The 21,649-nt window shown below is 43.2% G+C and overlaps 1 protein-coding gene across 1 annotated transcript in view; it reads right to left on the bottom strand.

Annotated features, from left to right (window-relative positions):
* Positions 1 to 257: 257 nt before the first annotated feature.
* The window catches only part of LOC147640087 (uncharacterized), a 39,808-nt gene continuing 18,416 nt past the window's right edge, over positions 258 to 21,649 (bottom strand). Inside the window, exons 3-11 of the mRNA XM_086776918.1 lie at positions 15,636 to 15,718; positions 6,901 to 6,960; positions 3,128 to 3,238; positions 2,944 to 3,024; positions 2,585 to 2,662; positions 1,868 to 2,504; positions 1,102 to 1,187; positions 972 to 1,002; positions 258 to 871 (exon numbers count right to left, since the gene is read on the bottom strand). Coding sequence (XP_086633044.1) covers positions 672 to 871; positions 972 to 1,002; positions 1,102 to 1,187; positions 1,868 to 2,504; positions 2,585 to 2,662; positions 2,944 to 3,024; positions 3,128 to 3,238; positions 6,901 to 6,960; positions 15,636 to 15,718 — 1,367 coding nt within the window. The 3' untranslated portion in view covers positions 258 to 671. The remainder of the gene's footprint in view (positions 872 to 971; positions 1,003 to 1,101; positions 1,188 to 1,867; positions 2,505 to 2,584; positions 2,663 to 2,943; positions 3,025 to 3,127; positions 3,239 to 6,900; positions 6,961 to 15,635; positions 15,719 to 21,649) is intronic.

The following is a 21,649-nucleotide window of genomic DNA, read 5'->3' as shown; positions in this document are numbered from 1 at the left end:
GAGCACACAGTTTATTTTAATGGTGTACATCAACCTTTAAAAGGTGTCAACAAGACCCTTTAAAAAAAGGGCATTGCACTACCTGCTCCTGCTTCGACTAATCGTATCACACAAGGCAAATACAAGTTCTTCATCAAATAAGGACAAAGAAGAGCAGACTGTTTTAAAAAAGCCTTGCATCAAAAACTTCAGCAGAATCGATTTAGCCCACTAATGTGCACTTACATTTTGCTACTCAAGAGGCTACACTGCAAAACACTCATAACAATGCAACCAAATTAATTCCAACTCGACCTATATAGTAGCGTCAGAGGACTCCCATTTGACTGTGACGCAATTTTGACATGGCATGTTTGGTATCAGCATCTTGATTCAGAAACTCGCAGAAAATATAACATGGGATGTGAGGCAAAGTTGGTGCTTGAAAGGGAGTTTAAAAATCTCTCATGAGATGTCAAACCTAAGACCTCACCTTGCACAGCTAAGTTACAAAGGCTATGGCTAATTCCAGTGTACAACAATGTTCTTCTAGGAGAGCTGGACCCATGAGGGCATATAGAGAAACGAGGCAAAGAGGGAGTATCATACCACGCATCTGCATTACTTAAGTAAGGTCCCTAATAAAGGTGCCTACGGTCTCGACCTATGATCTAATTAGCTTATTTCTAGGCCTAATCTTCGGCAGCCACATGTGCATCATCTTCTGCGCCTGTGTCCTCCTTAACCTCCTTTCCTGCATCATCTTCTGCGCCAGTATCATCCTCACCCTCACCCTCACCCTCATCTTCATCTACAATCTTGCTTATTTCTTCTTGTATGAGTATTTTAACATGAGCTTTGTTCTGAGAGAGATCAACATCAAATTTAGCCCCTGCAAATAACACCCCATTTGAACGACTTTAGAGAAGTGCCAGTAGACACTACAAACTTCAAGGCAAATATCCCAGCAAGGTCAAAACCTCTTGGCATACCTAGTTGTTTTACCACATCTGTAAAAGTCACCTGCATAAGACATCCAAAGACAAAAGCATAGTCAATCAGAAAAGGTTTGCAGTATTATCTCTGCTACCAATCTTGTTAAAAAAGTCCACAAATTATTACCATGTTGAAATCTGCATCCCGTAGCAAATCACATATTGCTGCACGCAACTCTTCATCTGAAGGAGTAGGGGCAGGCTTGCTCTCCTCTGCACATGGTCAATGTAGCACCAGTATGACATAAACATGGCTTAAGAATATACACATGTATCAACATCTATCAACAAGCATGTATCAACAATAGGATGGCTCAAAGTACTCCCAGCAACCTCGACACAAGCCAATGAGTACCGACTGCAAATAGGTGTTTCAGAAAAACCAACTCACAAAGGTTCATTTATTAACACTCGTGTATTAACGAGTGTTAACATGCATTATCAGGCATTATCTGTATTAATAAGTGCTAGAATGATGTATTTACATATATTTACATGCATTGACAAGCATTAAAATGTAATAACAAGCACTAACAGGTATGAACACGCATGAATATGTATTAACACGTGTATGAACAAGCATGTAGCAACTAAGTACTCCTGGCATCCTGACGATTATTTTGGAAAAAACAACTCACAAAAGGTTCATCTTCTGAAGGGTACAGAACAAGTTCCCCACCCCACCCCAGCCCCCCTCCCTCCCTGGCCCCCAGTGGGACAGGCAAGATTCCACACCATCCATCCCAACCAATGGCCGAGATTGGGCCCTGCTGACGCCGGGGGGGGGGGGGGGGGGGGGGGGGGGGGTTACGCATCAACTTCAGCTTCTGTATACCAAACATCCCAAAAAAAAAACAGCACTAAAAAGAATGTTTTGGTAGCAAACTTCAAACCTTTGGTATCGGGTTGACTAGCTCCCCTCACTTTCTTCTGTGTTTCCTTTTTGGGTACCTCCTCCTCTTGCTCCTCTTTCTTCTTCTTTCTAGAGAACACTTTAGAAGAATCGTTATCTGTTTTCTTTCTTTCTTTTCTCGAGCTCTCTACCGGAGCCTTAACCTCTTCTGGTGCTTGCTTTTTAGAGACTTTGCTTAAAGGCTTAGATTTTACATTCTTGGTTTCTGTCTCATCTTCCAAGTCTTGTTCTTTTGGCTCATAAACAGACTGTTTTTTGGTAGACTTCCGCATACCTTTCTTTGGGCTTGCAGATTTCACATCGTGATCAAATTCTTTGCTTTTAGATTTAGAGGAACTCTTTCTCTTTGCATGTTTTTCTTTAGGCTCTTCTTCCTCTTGCTCAGGCTCCTCCTCCTCCTCCTCCTCCTCTGGCTCCTCTTCAGGCTCAACCTGTTTTTTGGCAGACTTTTTGACACGCTTTTTTGGGCTTTTAGATTTTGTATCATGACTTTTGGAAGTCCTTTTTTTCTTCATAGGCACCTCCTCAGGCTCCTCTTCAACTTCCTCCTCATTATCATCATCTTCATCTTCCTGATCAGGTTGTTTTTTTGAGTACTTAGCCTCGTGTTTCTGTCTCTGAGAAAGAAACAAAGACCCACAAGTAAGATAAAGCAACACATTATCAGAGTCTGGGGCATCAACACGCGGCTACAAACCTTGCGTGGTGTTTGCCCAGAAACTGTCTTCCTCATTCCTTTGGTAGGTGTTCTCCTGCGCTTCTTTTCTTTGGATTTCTGATTAAGAACACATGCCACAATGGTTATAGAAAGACACCCTTTAAAGCACCTTCACATAGGCACATACACACACACACACCCACACCCTGTACCAGCGAACATACATGCATACATACACAAAACATAAATGCACGCATCCATCTCTTAATCCATAAATGCATCCATTCATCCATCCATGCATGAATGCATCCCCGCGTAGATGCATCCATCCATCCATGCATTCCTTGATGTGTGCTTGCACACATACACACACACTCACACACAAAGACAGATCAGACCTGCTCCTCTTCTTGAACAAGTTTCTCAGTTGTCTTGTGAGGAGAAACCAAAAACTCCAACAATTTCAATACCACGTCCTCCTGTGACATTAGAAACAATTTTGAAACTGATATTAGTATCATAAGCTACACAAAAATATGCATGCTACAAAGCTCCTTTGCAGAAAGGTAACAGCTGTCTCACCTTCTTGGTTGCAGTTTTTGAGATACTCAAGTCCAACAGATCACTCACTTGCCAAAGGCTTTCTTTCACACACTTCTCAAGTTTCTCTTTCATTTTCACCTTCTCTTTCTCCTAAAAAGTTGAAAAGAAACCGTAAAACCTCAGGCACCAAATCCTTGTTAAAAACAATTACCTTGGCTAGAATATTTTTTTTCGATAATGCAAAAGCTTGACTCTACCCCTCCTCCTACCCTCTCTTCCAATAGAGAACTCAGCACAATGATATATCTGAAGCTTCAGCATTTTCTAGAGGCATCCCAACTGATATAGGCTTGCAAAGTATCAGCATATCCGCCAATGAGGTGATAGCTCAAGTAGTGAAGGTGTTTGCCTAGGACCAAGAGGTCCTGGGTTGAAAACCCCCTTGTTGCTTCCTCGGCGGCATCGCCTACGGGTGGATAAATAAGCGCCTACAGGCAGCTGTCTATGGACAGTGAAATTTGGTAACTATGGGAGGATCTTGGTCCAAAGGCCAGTTGGAAAAAAAAAAAGTATCTGGATATCCTTGTACTTATTGTAGGAACATAATAAGAGATTAAAGACACATCATAATGCACATTCAACCCATAGCCTTTACGAGTACTTGTACACACTCCTAGGCAATGAGTACAATATTTCCCTTCAGAGGAGTATACACTCATTTATTAAAGCATGTATGTATGTATGTATCTCTATGTGTGCATGTGTACATTTATTATACAAACATAGATACATATATGTGTGTACACACAAACATCATTTATATATACATACAAATGCATAAATATAAAATGAGTTTGCATGTAAGTGAGGCCAAACGTGCATTTGTGAGTGGGTTAGTGGGCTGTACAAGTTTTAACTCCCCAAGTGGCGGGCGCTTGCGCCTGTATGCCGTCTGACGGGTGACGAGGTTGTGGCTGCATGTTTGGTATGGCCAGTCTATGGCACCAAGGGGTGGTAGAAACGTCGAGCGAATGGGGAGATTGGGAAGTCGACTGCATAGGAGAGATGAAGCGGCTTCGAGATAAAGATGGTGGTGACTGCGCGAGGAAAAAAAACGTGCCGGACTGGATGAACGCCAGATTATGTGATCAGGCTCAGACGCGGGAGACGAAGGTATGTTTGAAGGTCAACCCGGAGCTGGTGAGGAATCAGATAGGGCTCTTCTCCATGTGTAGTGTCATTGTTTTCTGCCCTGGAGAGACCGCCTGCTAAGGTAGAGATAGGTAGATGGCTTCAGGCAACTCCAAGAGTATGATCTCACGGATGTAAAATCTCCCTTGAGTGTGATCTGTCTCTCTCGATTGTTTAGCAGTGACCCCAATCAGTGAGTCTCTCGTGTAGACAGGTAACTTCAGACAAAGGAGTGACATGGCAGCTGCAGGAATGTGAGCTCACCATGAAGGACTCATGCGGCCTGTGGTTTGGAATTTGAGTCATCGTAAGAGGGCGAGCTGGGCGATTGGCTGCACACTGTTGCATATAGGAGGTTGAGCTAGAAAGCATGGGCTGAAAAGATGTACTAATGTCAAAGCTCAATCCTAGGCGAGAAGATGAGATGGAGGTAAACAAGATTGTGACCACTGACAGAAAGAGAACTAGCCCGCCTTGATTGAGCTTGTCACCAACCGTGATTGTCTCCAAGAATTTCTTATGTGAATATTTAATACAATGCTTTGAAGATGGGGAATTTTCTTGACATCTTATTTTTACATGATTTATATCATGATTTCCTACTGCTTGCTGCATGGGAAATGAATTTAGTACACAGTTGACCGTCCCTCTATGGCATCGCCTCCTCTGAGCTTTCTCAGGTGGTGGTTGTATGTCCCTTTGTTGTATTGGCCTATTTTCATATGCACAGCCACCACTTCTTTCTCTATAGCTTAGTCCCCTTTGCTTTCTCTTCAGCTTACTGGTGTTTGCTGGGCCAAGTTTTTGGCATGGAAACCTGTTCATGACTGAAGGGACACTATTAGCTTCTCTATGGAGAGGATGCCAACGCTAAGAAGCACTACCTATGTGAGTCGTCGCTTGCAATGCACTAAGAGGACTGGCGGGCCACTGGCATAGGGCTAGTGTAATAGACCCGGACACGATTATTAATGCAATGAAAGACTTAAAACAAAGGCATACTATTTATGTACTTAAAATCAGAATGGGCGGACTCCCCCTTGGAGTTTATGTCATATTACCAAGGAGTATTTATCTGTTACAAGCTTTGAGGGTACTTCTTGTGTCTAGCACCAGGTTATCCAGACTACAAACTACAATGTACCAAAAGATGTCCACATATCATAGGTCTCAGGTAGACCAAGAATCCATAAAGTATGGATGCCTGAAAACCTCCCGAGTCGCAGCGGGTCTTCAGTTCATTGTTTGTCCTTGCTTTTCCATGCTTTTCCTTGTTTTTCCATTCTTTCCACACTTTTCCAAGGCTATATGGATGCTGCATGGACTGTGCATATGTTGTATGGATTGTCGGGTGCTGTATGAACATGTAGGAGCATCGTACAGAACTATACAGACATGTCTGGACATCAGGACAACAAATACGGACACATGCAGAAGCCCAATTGGATTGTTGTATAAGCGAAAACGGGCTGATAACAGCCTAAAATAGGTGAAAACAGCACAAATCTACCAAAATCATCACCAATCTGTTGTAGAGAGTATCGGCAAGGCTGTCAACAATGGAGATGGCGAGAGTGAAGTCGATGATGAAGATCTACGCACAAGAACAACACTTGTGGCCTATAAATACTCAAGGGTTTTCTTTTCATGGGGAAGTACACTTCTGCTTTTATTTTATTAATAACTCACTTTCCCCCTTGATCTACACACAAGAAATACTCAAGGGTTTTCTTTTCATGAGGAAGTAGACTTCTACTTTTATTTTATTAATAACTCACTTTCCCCCTTTTATTACACAGTAAAAGACTTGTAATCATGAAAATAATAAAAGGGGATACCACACTTATTAATAATGATGTGAGCACATACTAATGTAATCTTTTTAGCAAGTTTCTCACACATCTTACCTTCCAATCAATCCAACCTCCAAGGTCCTATCATGATGTCTACGTAATCCAAAGCCTGAGTCCTGTTCTTGGGTGCCCACAAAGACATCCAAGGTGCCCAGAACCCATATCTAGATAGCCTCCCATTCCCTAAGCGTGTCCAAAAATCCATAAAACCTCATAAATCAGTAAAATACTATTAAAAGCTGATAAATTCCCTTAAATTCCAGAAATGGTGAACAGCTAAAAGGCTAGGCTGGTTATAAGCGATGCCATAGCACCAAGTAAAGCATGCATAGGACTGTGCTGTAGAGGAGTGAATTTCTTCATCTCATGCTAAAGTTTCATGCAAAGGAGAGGCGAAGGCGGCACATGCCCGCAGTTGTTAAGAGGCATGGAGGTGAGAAAACCACTCAACAATCCCCATCAATGGCCTTGGAGAGGCATGGCTTTTGGGGAAGTGATGAGAAACGGCTGCTAAGAGCTTGTAAACTGATTTGAAGGAAAAAAAACCTATAGTAATGATATCAAACTATCCAACAATGCAAATTAACCGACACGTGTCAGCTCTTCTTCAAAGTTTGATTCTTTCATATTTTGTTTTTTTTTTGGGTGTTGTGTATGTGTGCCCAAACCCCTATATGTATGTGTGCGCGCACATTTAGCCAAATCTAGTAGCTAGTACAATCAATTCGGCTACATGTATCTCATCACAAATTAAAACAAACTGCATACCTCATTAGCACCCCAAACAAAACCTGAAAACTGGAGTATGTTGGTCTTCACATGATGTTGCTACAACAACAACAAAAGTTGTGAATGTCAATACCAAGTAATGGGATGCAACATCGTCTTACCCAAAATAGAATTTTAAAAAAGAAAAGGTGACTTTCATTAACATCGGAAAATAAAAAGAGAAAAATGTCATGAACATGAAGATGTGCAAGCCTTACACCCCATGGTAGAGTTGAAAACTTTTCTTTCAGAAATTGCCAAAAGACTAACTAAACCTTGAATTTCATGCCAAGAAATAAAAGAAAGAGAAAGACCAACAAAATCCCTTGACCCACCCGAGGCCTCTAAACACAGAGCAAATAAAACACTAAGAGAATCTGTGCTGAATGAAAATCTAATTTATCACTTTAACCCTCGCTCCCATGAAAAATGTCTACACTCTATTAGCATACCATACAAGAATGATGTGCCACACAGTGCACACACCCCCTCTATTGGAGGCAACAATTAAATGTGTTGTCATCTACTTGTACAAGCAAGAATTGCTTGCCAACGGAAAAACTACATTAGGTAATATGAAGGGCAGCTTAAGCAGCGAATCATATGTTAGTAAACATGCTTCAGCAACAAGCACATTTTATATGAAAGGTCTTCTTGTGTATGGAGACAATGTTAACCTTCTTGTAAGGTCTTACGGATGGCTACTACCCTCGAGACGAAGGGGTTCAACAACAAGGCAGCACATAGGTAAAGACAAGGGTGGCAAACCCAAGGACAAGGCTAGTGAGGGCATAGTTACGAGAAATGAGGAAACAGAAACGAAGACACAGATAGAAACGAAAACAGAACTTTTGAGGATGGGGAAAACAAAAACACCATGTCATCCTAGTCACTAAGTTGAAAGGCCACATGTATAATGTAGACATGGCTAAAGAAGTTAAATCTAGAGTCTATAGTGTACACTTCTAATTTTATGATCTGAAACTTCATAGTTTAAAACTTTACAGTTGCATGAGAAATCAAACCATTTAGAACTTGCCATAATCACAAAATAAGCTAAAACCATCACTCAATCATCAATGAGTCAAGCCTCAAGACCAACTCATTACAAAAAAGTGTAAAATCAAATGCCAAAAGAAAGCTACTCTCTAGAGTCTAGACTCTAGACCGACTCTTCAAGAATAGCCTCATCCTCCTGAAGCTCATCCTCATGCTCCTCTAGTGGAACTTCTTCCATGCCATCTTCATGTGTTTGCCCATCGCCGTCTACCTCCTCAACTACATCACCAATGATAGAGCCCGTGTCTGCCTCCGATGTATGAAAGCCAATGTACTTATCATGCATGTACTCATGCTTCATCTTTGTTAGCAAACGCAAGTTTGCATTAACAAAGACGAGGTCATCTGCTTTCTTGCTCCCAAGGCAATTCGATTCCTCTTCTTTGAGTGTATGTAACCAGAGGTACTCCATAAACGCTCCAACGCTGATGAGGAGCACACTTGCCCCAGAATACGAATGGCCAGGTGTTGACGCTCTAGCGTTTCTACACTATAGTCTTCCCACCAATTGGCAACACCAACATGAAACCTACAATATGAAAATTTAAAAAACCACATTTAGACTTCAAATAAAGGTTCATTAAATTTCAGCTTTCAACCTATCATGTTGTACGTCACTAGACGATAGCATGCCTTGATTAGGAGTCATGGCCTACTCATCTTGGGTAGCTTTGCTATGCTACCATCACACAAGATGAGTTTTGGCCTTCTGTAGAGCATCTAATAAAGTTATGTTGGATGATTATTAGCGTTTTGAAGCATGTGGATGGAGATGTGCCTTACATTGGGAAGATTTATGAGGCCACCATGGCTTGGATGGGTGAGAACTTCCGTTTGATAGAGATTGATGCAAATAGAAGACAAGAGTTGGAGGATCTTGCAGTGAGTAGATGGAACCAATATGATCTCCACTACATACAGCTGCCTATGTGCTTGATCCATAGTTTCAACACAAGGGGAGACAGTAAGCAAGCAGACGGTGAGGTGGTACGTGGTTGGAATGCCACTTTGCAAAGGTTGGTTGGTACTCCAAAGGAGAGACGCAAGGTGAAGGATCAGCTTGCAAAAACTGCTCTTGTGCTATGTGAGATATGGAGTGATATTGTTGAGTACGTGGGTCCACAAAATGTGATTCAATTTGTTTCAGATGATGAGAGTACCAACAAGGCAACATGGGGTCTTATTGGAGCAAAGGTACCTGCACATTACATCCATGCATGGCACATTGTCTCAATAACTTGCTCAAAGACATTGGAAAGTTGGATTGGGTAAAGGCCACCATTGACACAGGCAAAGAGGTTGTTTCTTTCAGAACCCTCCACCATTACTCTCTTGCATTACATCGCAGGTTTGCAAAGAAAAGAGTTATTGAAGTACTCTGATACCCGCTTTGCATACAATTTCATGATGCTTGGCCGTCTCTTTCACATGAAACCAGCCCAAAAGCCCTTGTTGCGGTAGTTTTGTCTCATCCCAGCTTCTGTAGACTTTATGTAGAGTGGATTCCCTCTACATGCTGCAAGAACGCCTGCCATTGAATGGTTGCGTATATCACACCACCCATCAGCCATTAAAGAGTCCCCATACGTGCTCCATTGCACAATGGCTTCATTGATGGATGCTCTCTCATTCTCAAGCACTCACCCCCTCAAGGCATCATAAGAGGGTGGAGTGTATGCACCACCAAATGCTGCAATTTCAACCACCGTCTCCTTGAAGAATGGAGAACAGGCAACATTAAAAGAGATCCCAGAAGAGTAGAAAAAGCGTGCTACAGCAGCATCAACCTGTGTCTTTCTTTGTGGATGCCATGCTATGTGAAGAGTGGAGTGCCTAGCCTAGCCTTTCCTTTGGGAGGAGCATGTGTAGGCATATCAAATGAGCTTCCACTCCCAAGAGATGATGCAGCATGAAAAGAAGTGGGTGGGTGGATAGTCAGATGTAGCACTTACAGGAGTGCCATAACAAGCTGAATGTTGAGTTGGAGCACCTAGTGTATGCTCCTTGCGTTGAGTATTTGGTGGAGGGGAAAGAAGTGAAGCTTCCCATTCCATTCTTAGTGCATCTGCTCGAGCAAATCTTCTCGCATTTACCCATGCAAAACCCCGGCAAGGCAAGCAAATGGGCTTCAAACCACTTTGGACAGCCACCTCTTTCTAGACCACTGTCAGAATGCATTGCGAAAATATGAGAACTCCTATAGAGAACAAAACGCAGAAAAGAGAGAGAAGCTGTATAAACTCTGCTCTATACACAAGATCCGGTACTAAATAGGAGGTGCTGGTCGGCTAGCAATAAAACAGCCGACAATAGCCCTGGTGTCCACGACTGGGAAAAACAGCCAGTCGGGCAATAAAATCAAGTCGGCCATGATAGAATCATCAGGTCGGCCAGAACAGCCAACACACAACAGCCCCACAACCAAAATAAAATAAGAAAAAAACGAAAAGATGGGGAAAAATGAGAAAATACTCTAGGCGTGCACACCCACACCAAAGGCCCTCTGTGAGCACTATGGTACAGACAGGAGATGACTGCTAACACTCCCTCTCAGCTCCTGGATGTGGGCTGGAGTACTACCGGAGCATAGCCTGAGGTAGAGACTTCGTGAAGAGGTCCGCTGCCACAAACGCATTAGAAGAGAACTCTCCCCCTTTGTCAGCCCAAAGAGTCTTTATCTGCAATCCAGACTTTTTCTCCACCATAACATGCCACTCCTTGAATCGAGCAAAAGCTTGGTCCTTTTGGGAAAGGAAATAAACCCATGTAAATCTGCTACAATCATCAACAAGCGACATAAAGTATAAAGAACCTCCCAAGGATAGAGTCTGCATAGGTCCACACAAGTCAGGGTGAACCGACTCCAAAGGTTTCGAAGCCCGCCTAGTAGCATGCTTCGAAAAAGATTAGTTGTGCTGCTTACCACAAATGCAAGAACTATGTCCCTACCTGCTACCAAAATCTGGCAAGCCATCCACCAACAGGTCCCGAAAAGCTCGCAACGCATCCACATTCAAGTGGTCAAAACGGAAGTGCCACAAATCACTGATCTGAGTGCTTGTCAGAGAAGAGAGTGCTGAGAGTTTGTAGATACCATTCTCCACTCCACCTTCCCATACAACCTAGCCTATTTCTTTGTCCCATAGAGCAATAGAATGCTCCTCAAACTCCACCCGGAAGCCAGTCTTGCAAACCTCATGCACTGACAGTAAATGAAAACCAAGAGCTGGGACGTAAAGAACACGAGAGGAATGCTTCCCCCCCTTGCCATCGGGTATAATCTCCATCCTGTCCTCACTGTGAATCGGTATAGTGGAATTGTTGCCAGTGAAAATGCGACCTAACTGCTGTTTAAGAACCTATAATAACTCTCGGGAAGGAGTCATGTGCCTAGAAACACCACTATCGAGAATCCACTTCCGAGTATCCCTAGCGGTGAAACCATCTGCCTCCCTGCTCGAAGAAGATGAAGCATCTCTGTCCATAATCTCCATGTGCACAAAAGCTGTAGTCTTGTCCGCTAAAGCTGAAGAATCAGCACTCTTCTCGTACTCCGCTTAGAACATTTCCTCCAATAGTGGCCTTTCTCGCCACAATTGTTACAGGTCCGCTCGGCCTTCAAATTATCACGTTCTGAATCGGGCTTCTTCTCAGAAGACTTCTCTGATGAAGATTTTCCTTTGCCTTTATTGTTATTGTTATTACGGCCTTTCGACCCTTGGCCAATCAAGACCTCAGAACCTCCACAATGTGGAGGGTTCGTAAAACACTCTTCCTAGTCCAAGACCATAGACACAAGCTCCTCCCATGTGATGGTGCAAAGCTTACCACTGGTGATCAAAGAGGAGTAGAAAGCTTAGTACTGAGAGGTCAGATGAGACAGCAAAGGGATGGCCATGTCCTTTGAAGATATCTCCTTCCCAGCCTAAAGATCCTCCTGCTAAAGAGCTTGCAACTTGTTGATGTGCTCCCGCATCGTCGAAGACTTTGCAGGATTCATCACCCACATCTGTACTTTCAAGGAGATCCGCTTCATGGGTGATACCTTATTATACAAAGAAGCCAAATACTGCCAAATTCCTCTGGTCAGCGTCATTGATACCCAAGCAATCTCCAATCACCACCACAAATCAACAAACCCTCAAGCTCCCACTGTCTCCACCCTTCAAGCCACCTAGGGCTCTGATACCATGTTGGAATGCACAGCGGAAATATGAGACAACTGCTGTAGAGAACAAAATGCAGGAGAGAGAGAGAGAGAGAGAGAGAGAGAGAGGCTGTATAAGCTCTGCTCTATACGCAAGATCCGGTACTAAATAGGAGGTGGGGACAAGGGTGGTATTTATACCACCCCCAGGTGTTGGTCGGCCAGCAATAAAACAGCCGACAGCAACCCTGATGTCCACGATTGGGAAAAACAGCTAGTCGGCCATCAAGTCAACCAGAACAATAGAAGTCAGCCAACAGACAACAACCCCACGACCAAAATAAAATAGAAAAAATACAAAAAGATGGGAAAATTTGAGAAAATACTCTGGGCGACTACACCCACAACAAAGGCCCTCTGTGAGCACTATGGTACAGACAGGAGATGACTGCTAACAACCACAACGTCAACAAAGAAATCTTTTTGCCCCACCTCTCTTGGAGTCATATTTATTAACAATATCTCCACCTGCTGCCACCAATAGTCACTCTAGGTGAATTTCTTTTCATTCTCTCTCAAGATGTGGCTACCTAGATGCCATGAGTGACAAAAAAAGAAATGCACACAAGAATGGGGATGGAAAAGAAAAGGGACAAACACAAAAAAAGAAAAGAGGAGAATGTGCAGAGGCTATGGAAAGAAAAGGGGAGGATTTGCAATGCAAAGGTAGTGGAATAAAAAAGGAAAGAAGAGCTGAAAAAAAAGAACTGATTTGGGGCTTTTTCCTTCGCTACAGAAAGAGCATCGATTTGGGGGTTTACTCTCATAGTTTGATGCGTTGATAACACGCCGCTTTGGACTTTTTTTTTCTCCTCACTAAAGTGGCTGTTTTTTGTACAGGCCACACATTTCGAAAGTGATTGCGCCGGGGTTTTTTGCTTCTGTACAAGCCACACCTTACGAAATCGATTGGCCGTCTTGGGGCACCTACCCTTTTTGGGTATTTTTAATGTTTGGGGCCACGTGTCAGCAAGACATGTGAAACGGCCATTTCTCAACGTGAGAAATGTTTCTCACGGGTGAGAAACACCAGAAACAACGTTTCTGACTGCTTGAAATGTTTTAGCACCGAGAACGCATTTCCAGCACGCCCCGTGGCTGAAACGCCGTTTCACCCCACACGAAGAGGCGTTTTTAGCATTTCCCATAACCATGAGTGAGGAAGCCTTAGTGTCTCCCCTAACCCCTAAAAGAGTGTCATGCAATGATAGCTGTTGGGCATTGCTTTCATTGTGACTCCATAGAGTATAAAGGACCTTTTGATAATACAAAGAAGCAGAATGATAAGGGCAAGGACAAGCACAGGGAGAAGGCAAGTTTGTATGCCTCAGCAGTGACAACAACCCCCCCTTCCCCCTTTTTCTCTCTTTTCACTCTCACTAGCTCCACCGTTGCTCTTCAGTCGACCTAGCCTACCAAAATCTCAGTAATCCTATTGCTCAAGAATTGCTCACCACAAGAAGGCAAGTTTGTCTACCTCAAGAGACGACAACACCAGCAGCATCTACCCCCTACCCCCCCTCTCTCTTTCCACTCACTAGTTCCATCGTTGCTCTTCGGTCAACCTAGTCTGAGAGAATCTCGATAATCCTATTGCTCAATAGTTGTGCACCAACCCTAAACATGACACAAGGCTCCACACAATACTTGAAATCCGTGCCCAAGCAATGCCTATTTCTTTTAGAAAAAATAAGTGGACCTATTAAACAAAATCCGAGTCTAACCAACATGAGGCGTGAGGCCACAAAAAATGTGAGACATGAGACATGAGTCCACAAAAAGCATGAAACGTGAGACAGGAGTACACCAAGCGTGAGATGTGAGGCACGAGACATGAGTCTAGCTCAACAAACCAACGTGAGCCATTTCATAAAAATCAGTGAGACGTGAGCCATGAGCTAAAGGACATCATCCAAGACTGCATGGTTGAGAAATTGACGCTACCTAAGGCAGTTGAAATCACCAGATCAAAGAATGATTGTAATATTACAATCATTGATCGATCGAGTAAGCAGAGCCACCTAGTTGAAAGCAAATGCTCACGAAATGGCCAAGCTTTTCATCTACGAGGTTTTCCGGTACATGCTTTTGTGAAAAGAATTCTCTCAGAGAGAGGTCCCAAGTTCATTGAACGGGCCAAATTGAGAGCATGAACAAGACAATGATCAATAGGCTTCAAAGTTTTGTAAGGAGCACTAGACACTTTGGGAGGAATTTTTGCCATTGGTGGAGCCTGCCATCAATGACACTCTGCAGGCGTTGACAAAGACTCCCTTTTAGGTATATGGTCGTCGATTTGTGAATTCAATGACCCGAGCTCTCGAGACATCCACTAGCAATTAAGGTGTAGATCATGTCGTTCCAAACCTGGACTAGATTTTTTTTCCCAGAAAAAGATCCTTCTATTAGTTACCAAAAAAACAGCCAAAATGGCTAAGTCCCAGGCAACCTTGTGGAGTATCATCGACCAAAGACAAGTTTCCACTCTGCTATCTTCTCTGTTATGTTACATGTACGTGCACATTAGGCACAACTAATATGTGAGGTGACAATGCAAGCTGACGTTGCTTGTAGACATGGCCCATTAATGCAGCATGCTAACTAGACACGCAACAAGCTAGGTATCAATGCATCAATTACAAGTTAGGTTTATAACACAACCTAAGAGAATTTGGGCACTACATCCCTAACAGCTAATAATCACCATCAGTGACACAAGGTCTCCGCAGTATATACTATAGCTGGCCTCCTAGTGTGATTGCAAACATACTAGCACTTGCAGCGCACACAAGATTCTCACCACCAAGACCACAAAAACCTAATGCCAACCCATAAAATGAGCAATGACTTCTATTGATTGTACTAACCCTTCCTAGGGCCCTTAAGATCTGGGGTAGCCTTGGGCTACAAGTCAAGATGTGGTTACCCTCCCACAAGGGTGTACAAGGATTATACATAATCAGGATGTTCCTCTCCCTCAAGGGTCTTTACCATGGCTAACCCTTTATTACTATGGTTATGCCTTGAGACCATACACAACATCAGTGCTTGCATCACAAGTAAGTGAGGTGTCAAAGGCCAACTTGCCTTTTGATCCTCAGCAAGTAGCACTTACTTACATCATTGATCCCCCGAAAATGAAGTGTCATGCTGACTAAGCATGAGACATGGCAAGCTGATGTTCCATGTTGACACGAAATGCTGATGTGGCAGGACAAGTCATTGTGAGATAAGTTTGTATCAAACCAAGGGTGATTGCGCATATCCACCAACATAACTTAGGGGCAAACCATATCTCACCTGCCCATCCTTCAAGAGCGGAGGATCTGTCTGTAAAGACCCTTAGATAATACCGCACAAATTGAAAGAAAATATATCTACCTTTTAACATCTTGAAAAAGGTTAAGGTTCTACCACATGCTTGTAGTTATAATGCAGCAACTTACAAAAACTGTTACAAGTTTATTACCTTTACACGCTTGCCATAAATCAGCTTGTGCAGGAGCTGCACTGGCTCATCATTCCCTTTACGCTTTGAAAGTTTGAAGACAACTGCAAACTCTCACAAGTTCAGCTGTTGCATTTACTTCAAGTAAACTTCACATATATATGAGTAGAGTGCTTTCCAACATGACAGAAAACATCAAAAAACTGAAACTTTAACATAATTTTTCCATATGCCATGCCAAGATAAAAGACTGTAATAATCAACATACACTGACAAGAGTTAAAATGATTTCCAACTTAGCCAGGCACGTACAACATCAAAGTCTAGACTATTTACAAAGCTAATGCAAACAACTCCACCATACCAAGCATAGACTACCTACTATGACACCCCTGTTCACATCATCAAGACTTGCAAGTACAGTTTTTTTAGTATGCGAAGTTGCCCACTCTACCAACTGAAGCCAAGTCACACCACTAATACAGTGTAAAGCATCAGTTACTGTGTGATGGATCATGAAAGTTCAGAGCAGAACCTCGACATTAATTGACTACGCTTGTGCTTTTTTGAGTGACCGGGAGGTTTGAGTGCTTTCTTTAAGGACTGCGATCCCGTGTTTAGCTACCAGTAAAAAAAAGGCAGTCAATACTGCAAGGGCTGGGTACACGCTATTGGCATGAGTGTATATTTTTGTTCCCTTACTAATCGCCCACATGAGTGTTTTCTCTCACTTGAAAGTTGGGCAATCTCTTAAGTATACTGATTGGAGGAAGGTATGTCACTACCCCCGACTTATGATATGTGGTACGTGTCTGCCTTGGATATGACTATGAATCATATTGGTGCCCATATGGAGTCCAAGCCTGAAGGGCATGACAAGATGATTTGGACGTGTATGGATCTCTAGGTGGTGCCCATGAGGAGTCCAATGACATGGTTTGACAACTCATTGAGAGTGGTGATTCTTTGAGAGTCGTATGATTTATGGGCGACACCCATATGGATATTGGCCCATACACGTGGTGTATGGTGAAGACTACAAGATTTATGGTGTACAAGATGATGGGCCTGGGGATTTTCCGAAACATTAATTGCATGTGTACACACTACATTAAAACAAGGCCGGACAAGTTATAAGTTGTTCACACAAGTTGGACCAGATTTTTAAAATGTGTGGACGGTTAAGGGTTGGGCGCTCGTAATTGGCTGATTATGATTGTGAGGCCACCTAACAACTTGGTTTTGCATGAGGAGCTCTTTTGGGCATGCGGAGGGACAGACATATCATCGCTATTCTTGAAGGAGAACTGTTTTGGATTGGGCACTTACAAGCTGCAAACTACTTTCATGCTCATTTTTGTCACGTGCATCACGCATGTGAGTGCCACATGGATCGCTTCCTACCTGCAGCCACCTTCTTCTAGGCAAGGTGCATGGCATAATATGGCCTGTTTGGGGCTGTTTTGGAAACCCAATAGGTGCCCAAGACGTGCACCAATAGTTGGGACACAAGTTGGGCACAATATGAACACAACACATGACCTCAAACCAACAAGCATCATGACACACTATAAAAGGACACTTTAGAGTTCATTTTGGATATCTCACATCTCAATCTTGCACACAAACATGGTAGATACAACGACATCGCTGCTTATGTCACACACACAAATATCTAGATATTATTTGATACTCCTCTAAGAGGTGGTTCACGCACAAACAACACTTGAACATTGCCACTCTCTAGAAGGTGGTTCACACACACACACAAGCAATACCTTGATCCCAACAAGCCCTCCCTCAAAGGATTGCCTCATGTTGTGTCAGGGATAAATCTAGACTCATGGTTGCTCATGCCATTTTTCCTAGTCAAGGATAAATCACATGGCTCTAGTTTCACATGTTAGTTCTAGGATCCCAAGGGTAAGGATATGCAAGAGATCAGGTCACATGTTAGTTCTAGGATCCCAAGGGTAAGGATATGCAAGAGATCAGGTCACACAAAAGAAAACAACGCACATAATGGACTAACAATCATCACTACAATAGTTGGCCTTCTTTATGGAAGGCTCTATAAAGAAGGCTCTTCAACAACATTAACAGTTTTCCAAGTGATTGTTTTTCCCACATAATCTGCAAGCTTTACCATTGGCTTGTCGTCTATATGAGCTTATGGTCTTTATAGCAAAATCTATCACGAGACTCCTCATTTTGTTGACATGTGCCGCAAGAGATTCTCTTATCTTTAGTTGCAACTCAAAGAAAGTGATTTTCAAAGATAGCTTTGAGTTTTTAGCACTAGCACCGAAAAGCAAATCAAGTATTTCCCAAGCTTAAGCTAGTGATTCTAGATCAAAAATGTGATGCAAATAATCATCACTCAAGCCAAGAGCAATGATGGCATATGCCCTCTCTCCTCTAAATAGATCCTATTGTCTCCTCCTATTGTCTCCTTGGATCTTCTTCATTGGTTGTCTCAGCATCAGAGGAAGAGGTTGCACTTGTAGTGCTCTTCACCAAGCCCCAAAGCTTTTCTTTCATCAAATGAAACTTTATCTTCATTTGCCAAGAGTGGAAACCTCGGCAATTAAACTTGTCTATGAACATGTGAAAGCTCATAGTTGCAGAGAAGATTAAAGACTTTTTAAGGTTTTCAAAAATTAGGGTATTTTGAAATTAGAGTTTCGAAACATGGGGGTTTTTAGAAATGATGATGTGGCAAGCTATAGCAACCCTTAAATGCTTGATATATGCCCTCAATTTTAGAAATGATCGGGGATTAAAGATTAATGCCTTAATTAAGCAAGATTTTTAAAAAAATTTAAAAAGCCCCATACCTACTTTGTTTGGATTTCTGCAAGTGCTTGCTATTGCTGTTGTTTTTCTCGATTTGATGCAGATAGACGATGGAGAAAGTCCTTTCTTCAAGTCAGCTCTTCTACGAGCTAGCTGCTGGCACACAGAGCTAATGTGTCTTGTTTGTTGGTGGACATAGGCTCAGATGTGCTGAAAGACAGCCGACAAGCTGTCAACGCAACATCTACGTGGCTTTAGAGTTCCCGCCGTCAAGGTACAGGAGCAACTGTTCAACAGGCAAAAGCAACCATACTAGGTGACGGAAGCAACGAATGTAGGCAGCTATTCCGAGACAGCAAATGGAGCAATGTTACACTGGGCGCCTAGTTGCCGATGTTGGGGCGACGCACTGTAAGTATAGTCACACGCTAACGCTCGAGGCAATATCAACCTGGAGCTCTGATACCATTTGTTGAATGTCCTAAGCTATGGAGGTTGAAAGATCTTCATGACATAGAAGTTTGTTCAAAAAGCTAGAGAGAGAATAAAGAGAACAAGGCTCTTAGAGAGAGAGTGGAGTATACTATTCAATGATGTGATAGTTTGCTTGATTTCTTCAATTTTAGCCTTTTCTTGTGTATCAAACTCCGACCTTTGAGTCGAGATGAAATTGGAGTTATCTCATAGCAATTATGTCATGCCAATAGCAAGGGTTTGTTGCAAGGGTTCCACATTGGCTTAGGTAAGATCCACATAACTTATTCGGATGCTATGTTGGGTTAGACGAATTCAAAGGTTAAGTTGCAATGGATTGTCTCATGTATGAATTTATAAGGACGTGAATCTAATAGAAGATAATGTAACTTCCCTGATTCGTTTAGGAGCAATGATAACCGCAGGTTAGCATTACCCAAGGTTGAGGGATGTGCTAACCCAAGACTAGGGTAATGGCTTCACCAGGCATGGCAACTGATAAGACTTGCCCAAGGGCTACTCCAACAGTTAGGATAGCCTTTAAGTCACCATCAGTAGCCTCACATCATTCAACATTCACTCACAACATCATCATCATTTGCAGCAGCAACACATCATCAGCAGAAGCAGCACATCTTCATCATGAGGAGAGCATGGATCTTGCCAATTGCCAACAAAGGGTCTAGGCAGAAGGAAACAACAGCCAGAATGGCTTGGTAACAAGTGGACAGTGCATAATATTCAACGCAACATTTATGGGTTTATGTGCATGAGTATTTGTCCACAACAAGCCACCAGCCCCTGGTGCTGTCATGGCCCTGTGAAAATGGAGCAGGACAAGTGTGGGCATGGTGGTTGCAGGGTCAGAATATTTTATGATTCACATGGGGGGTGCCCGGACAGTGTTTAAGATGTGTGGACAACCCTAGGTGTGAAGGGGGGAACTAGAAACATTAATTTTTAATGTTTATTGGAGTTTGCCCCTAGGCCTTAGTGGCCCTAGGAACTTATTAAGTTGGGGCCCTAGGGATTAAATTGGGAAGGGGTTTTCTCTCTCTTCTCTCTCTCTCTTCCCTTTTTGGGGAATCGTGTAGCAAAAGGAGAACTCCCCTCATGCGCATGTGGTACTAGCGTGGAAAAGCACAGGAAGAGGAGGCGACTGCTGAAGACCAGCTTGGCTGCTGTTTTTCTGAGTGGAACCAGCCGTACAGCACTGTACAGCCAGAACTGGGCACTCTCTCTCTCTCTTTCTCCTCTGTTGCTGGCGGCGCTCAGGACTGCTGCTGGTTGGCTGCGCAGAAGCCCTGTACAGGCTGTGCAGTGTGTTTTTCAGCAGGTACACCTTGTACAGCTGCCGTACAGTGTACGGGCAGCAAGGTACAGAAGGTACAGTTGCTGCAGAAGGGTTAACAGGTGCTGGACAGGTGCTGGACAGGCCTGTTTTCTCAAATTCAGGCAGGTACAGAAGTGGACAGCAGACTGTTTATGCAAGTATAACGCCTGGCACGTATCCCGAGGCGGTACAGACGGGTACTGTGCTGATTTTCAGATCTGTATTTTCAAGAACAGCATAGGAGTGAGCATCAGGAGGAGGATACAGGCAAGAGCAAGCACACATGTGAAGCAGGATTGTGGATTCAAGTGCCTGCAGGCACAGATTAGTGCTGTTGCTTCCTCCAGTGTTGTTTCACGAGCTGAACTTGGTAAGCCTTGACTCTGTTCATCTATCTCTCTTTCTATTGCTTGATGTCTGCTACAGGTATGTGTTATCTGGCTCCTTGTGAGAGGAGGAGTATGGCAGATTGACAAGGGATTAAGACAGGGATTGAACAGCATATGTATGTTTGAGCTGAGAAGATGTATCATGCTCTTGAGTTATGCCAGATGTATGCCCATGGCTGGCCTGCTTTGTGAACTTGGCTGATCAGAGGGAGGCACAGTGTGTTGCTTGAGGACACAGATCTGTGTGCATAGATCCTCTGTGCTGAGAAGGATTTGTGGGCAGTCAGATTGGACTTAAAGGTGTAAACTCTTGGCTGGTCTTTGTGTTGTACTCAGCCATACATATTATTTTAATTGAATAAAGAAATACCGCAAGGGGCGCCAAGCTTTGGGGCCAACAGGTGTCGCTGTGTTTTCAGATTTGGGCACTCTAGCCCCAATCTGTGTTTTGTTTCTCATCTAGACTACAAGTGGACGGGTGATTGTTCCTACCGCACTCTGGTTTTCTATCAGAGGCCGGTTTCAAGGTTCCGTCCCCGGGACCAATCATCAACTTTCTGAAGGGGGTGAGCTCGTGGTTGCTTTGAAGAAAGCCATCGCTGAAAATTCAGCAATCATGTCTGATACAGAGGAAGAGTACTTCTATCAAGAAGAAGAAGAGCAAGAGTCTTCTCCTGAAAGAGATGTATCTGAGGATATTTTTGCAGGAGAACAGGCTGCAGATGTTGAGCCTTATGAGGATGTAACACAGCCAGAAGATGTGCATGGTAAAGAGGATGATGATGCTCGGTTCAAAGATCGCTTGGCTAGTGTTATGGATACTATTATGCAGCTCACTCAGAGTGAGAGATTTGCTGAATTTTTGAGATCTCGCTCGGAGCCCCGCACAGAGCCCCAGAAAAAGAAGAAGAAGGTTCGTTCGAAGAATCTTTCTCAAGGTCATAGTGGTACCACTCCACAGGATCCATCTCCTGCACAGTTTCCGAACATGCAGCATGCTTTTGGTGCTAACCCACAGAGTTCCTTCTATGGACAGCCACCTA

This window comes from Cibotium barometz, chromosome 3 (genome assembly GCF_041138505.1).
Source record: "Cibotium barometz isolate CiBa-2024 chromosome 3, ASM4113850v1, whole genome shotgun sequence".
Lineage (NCBI taxonomy): Eukaryota > Viridiplantae > Streptophyta > Polypodiopsida > Cyatheales > Cibotiaceae > Cibotium > Cibotium barometz.
Note: the sequence above shows the minus strand (reverse complement) of the source record. Positions and strands in the feature narration are given on the sequence as shown.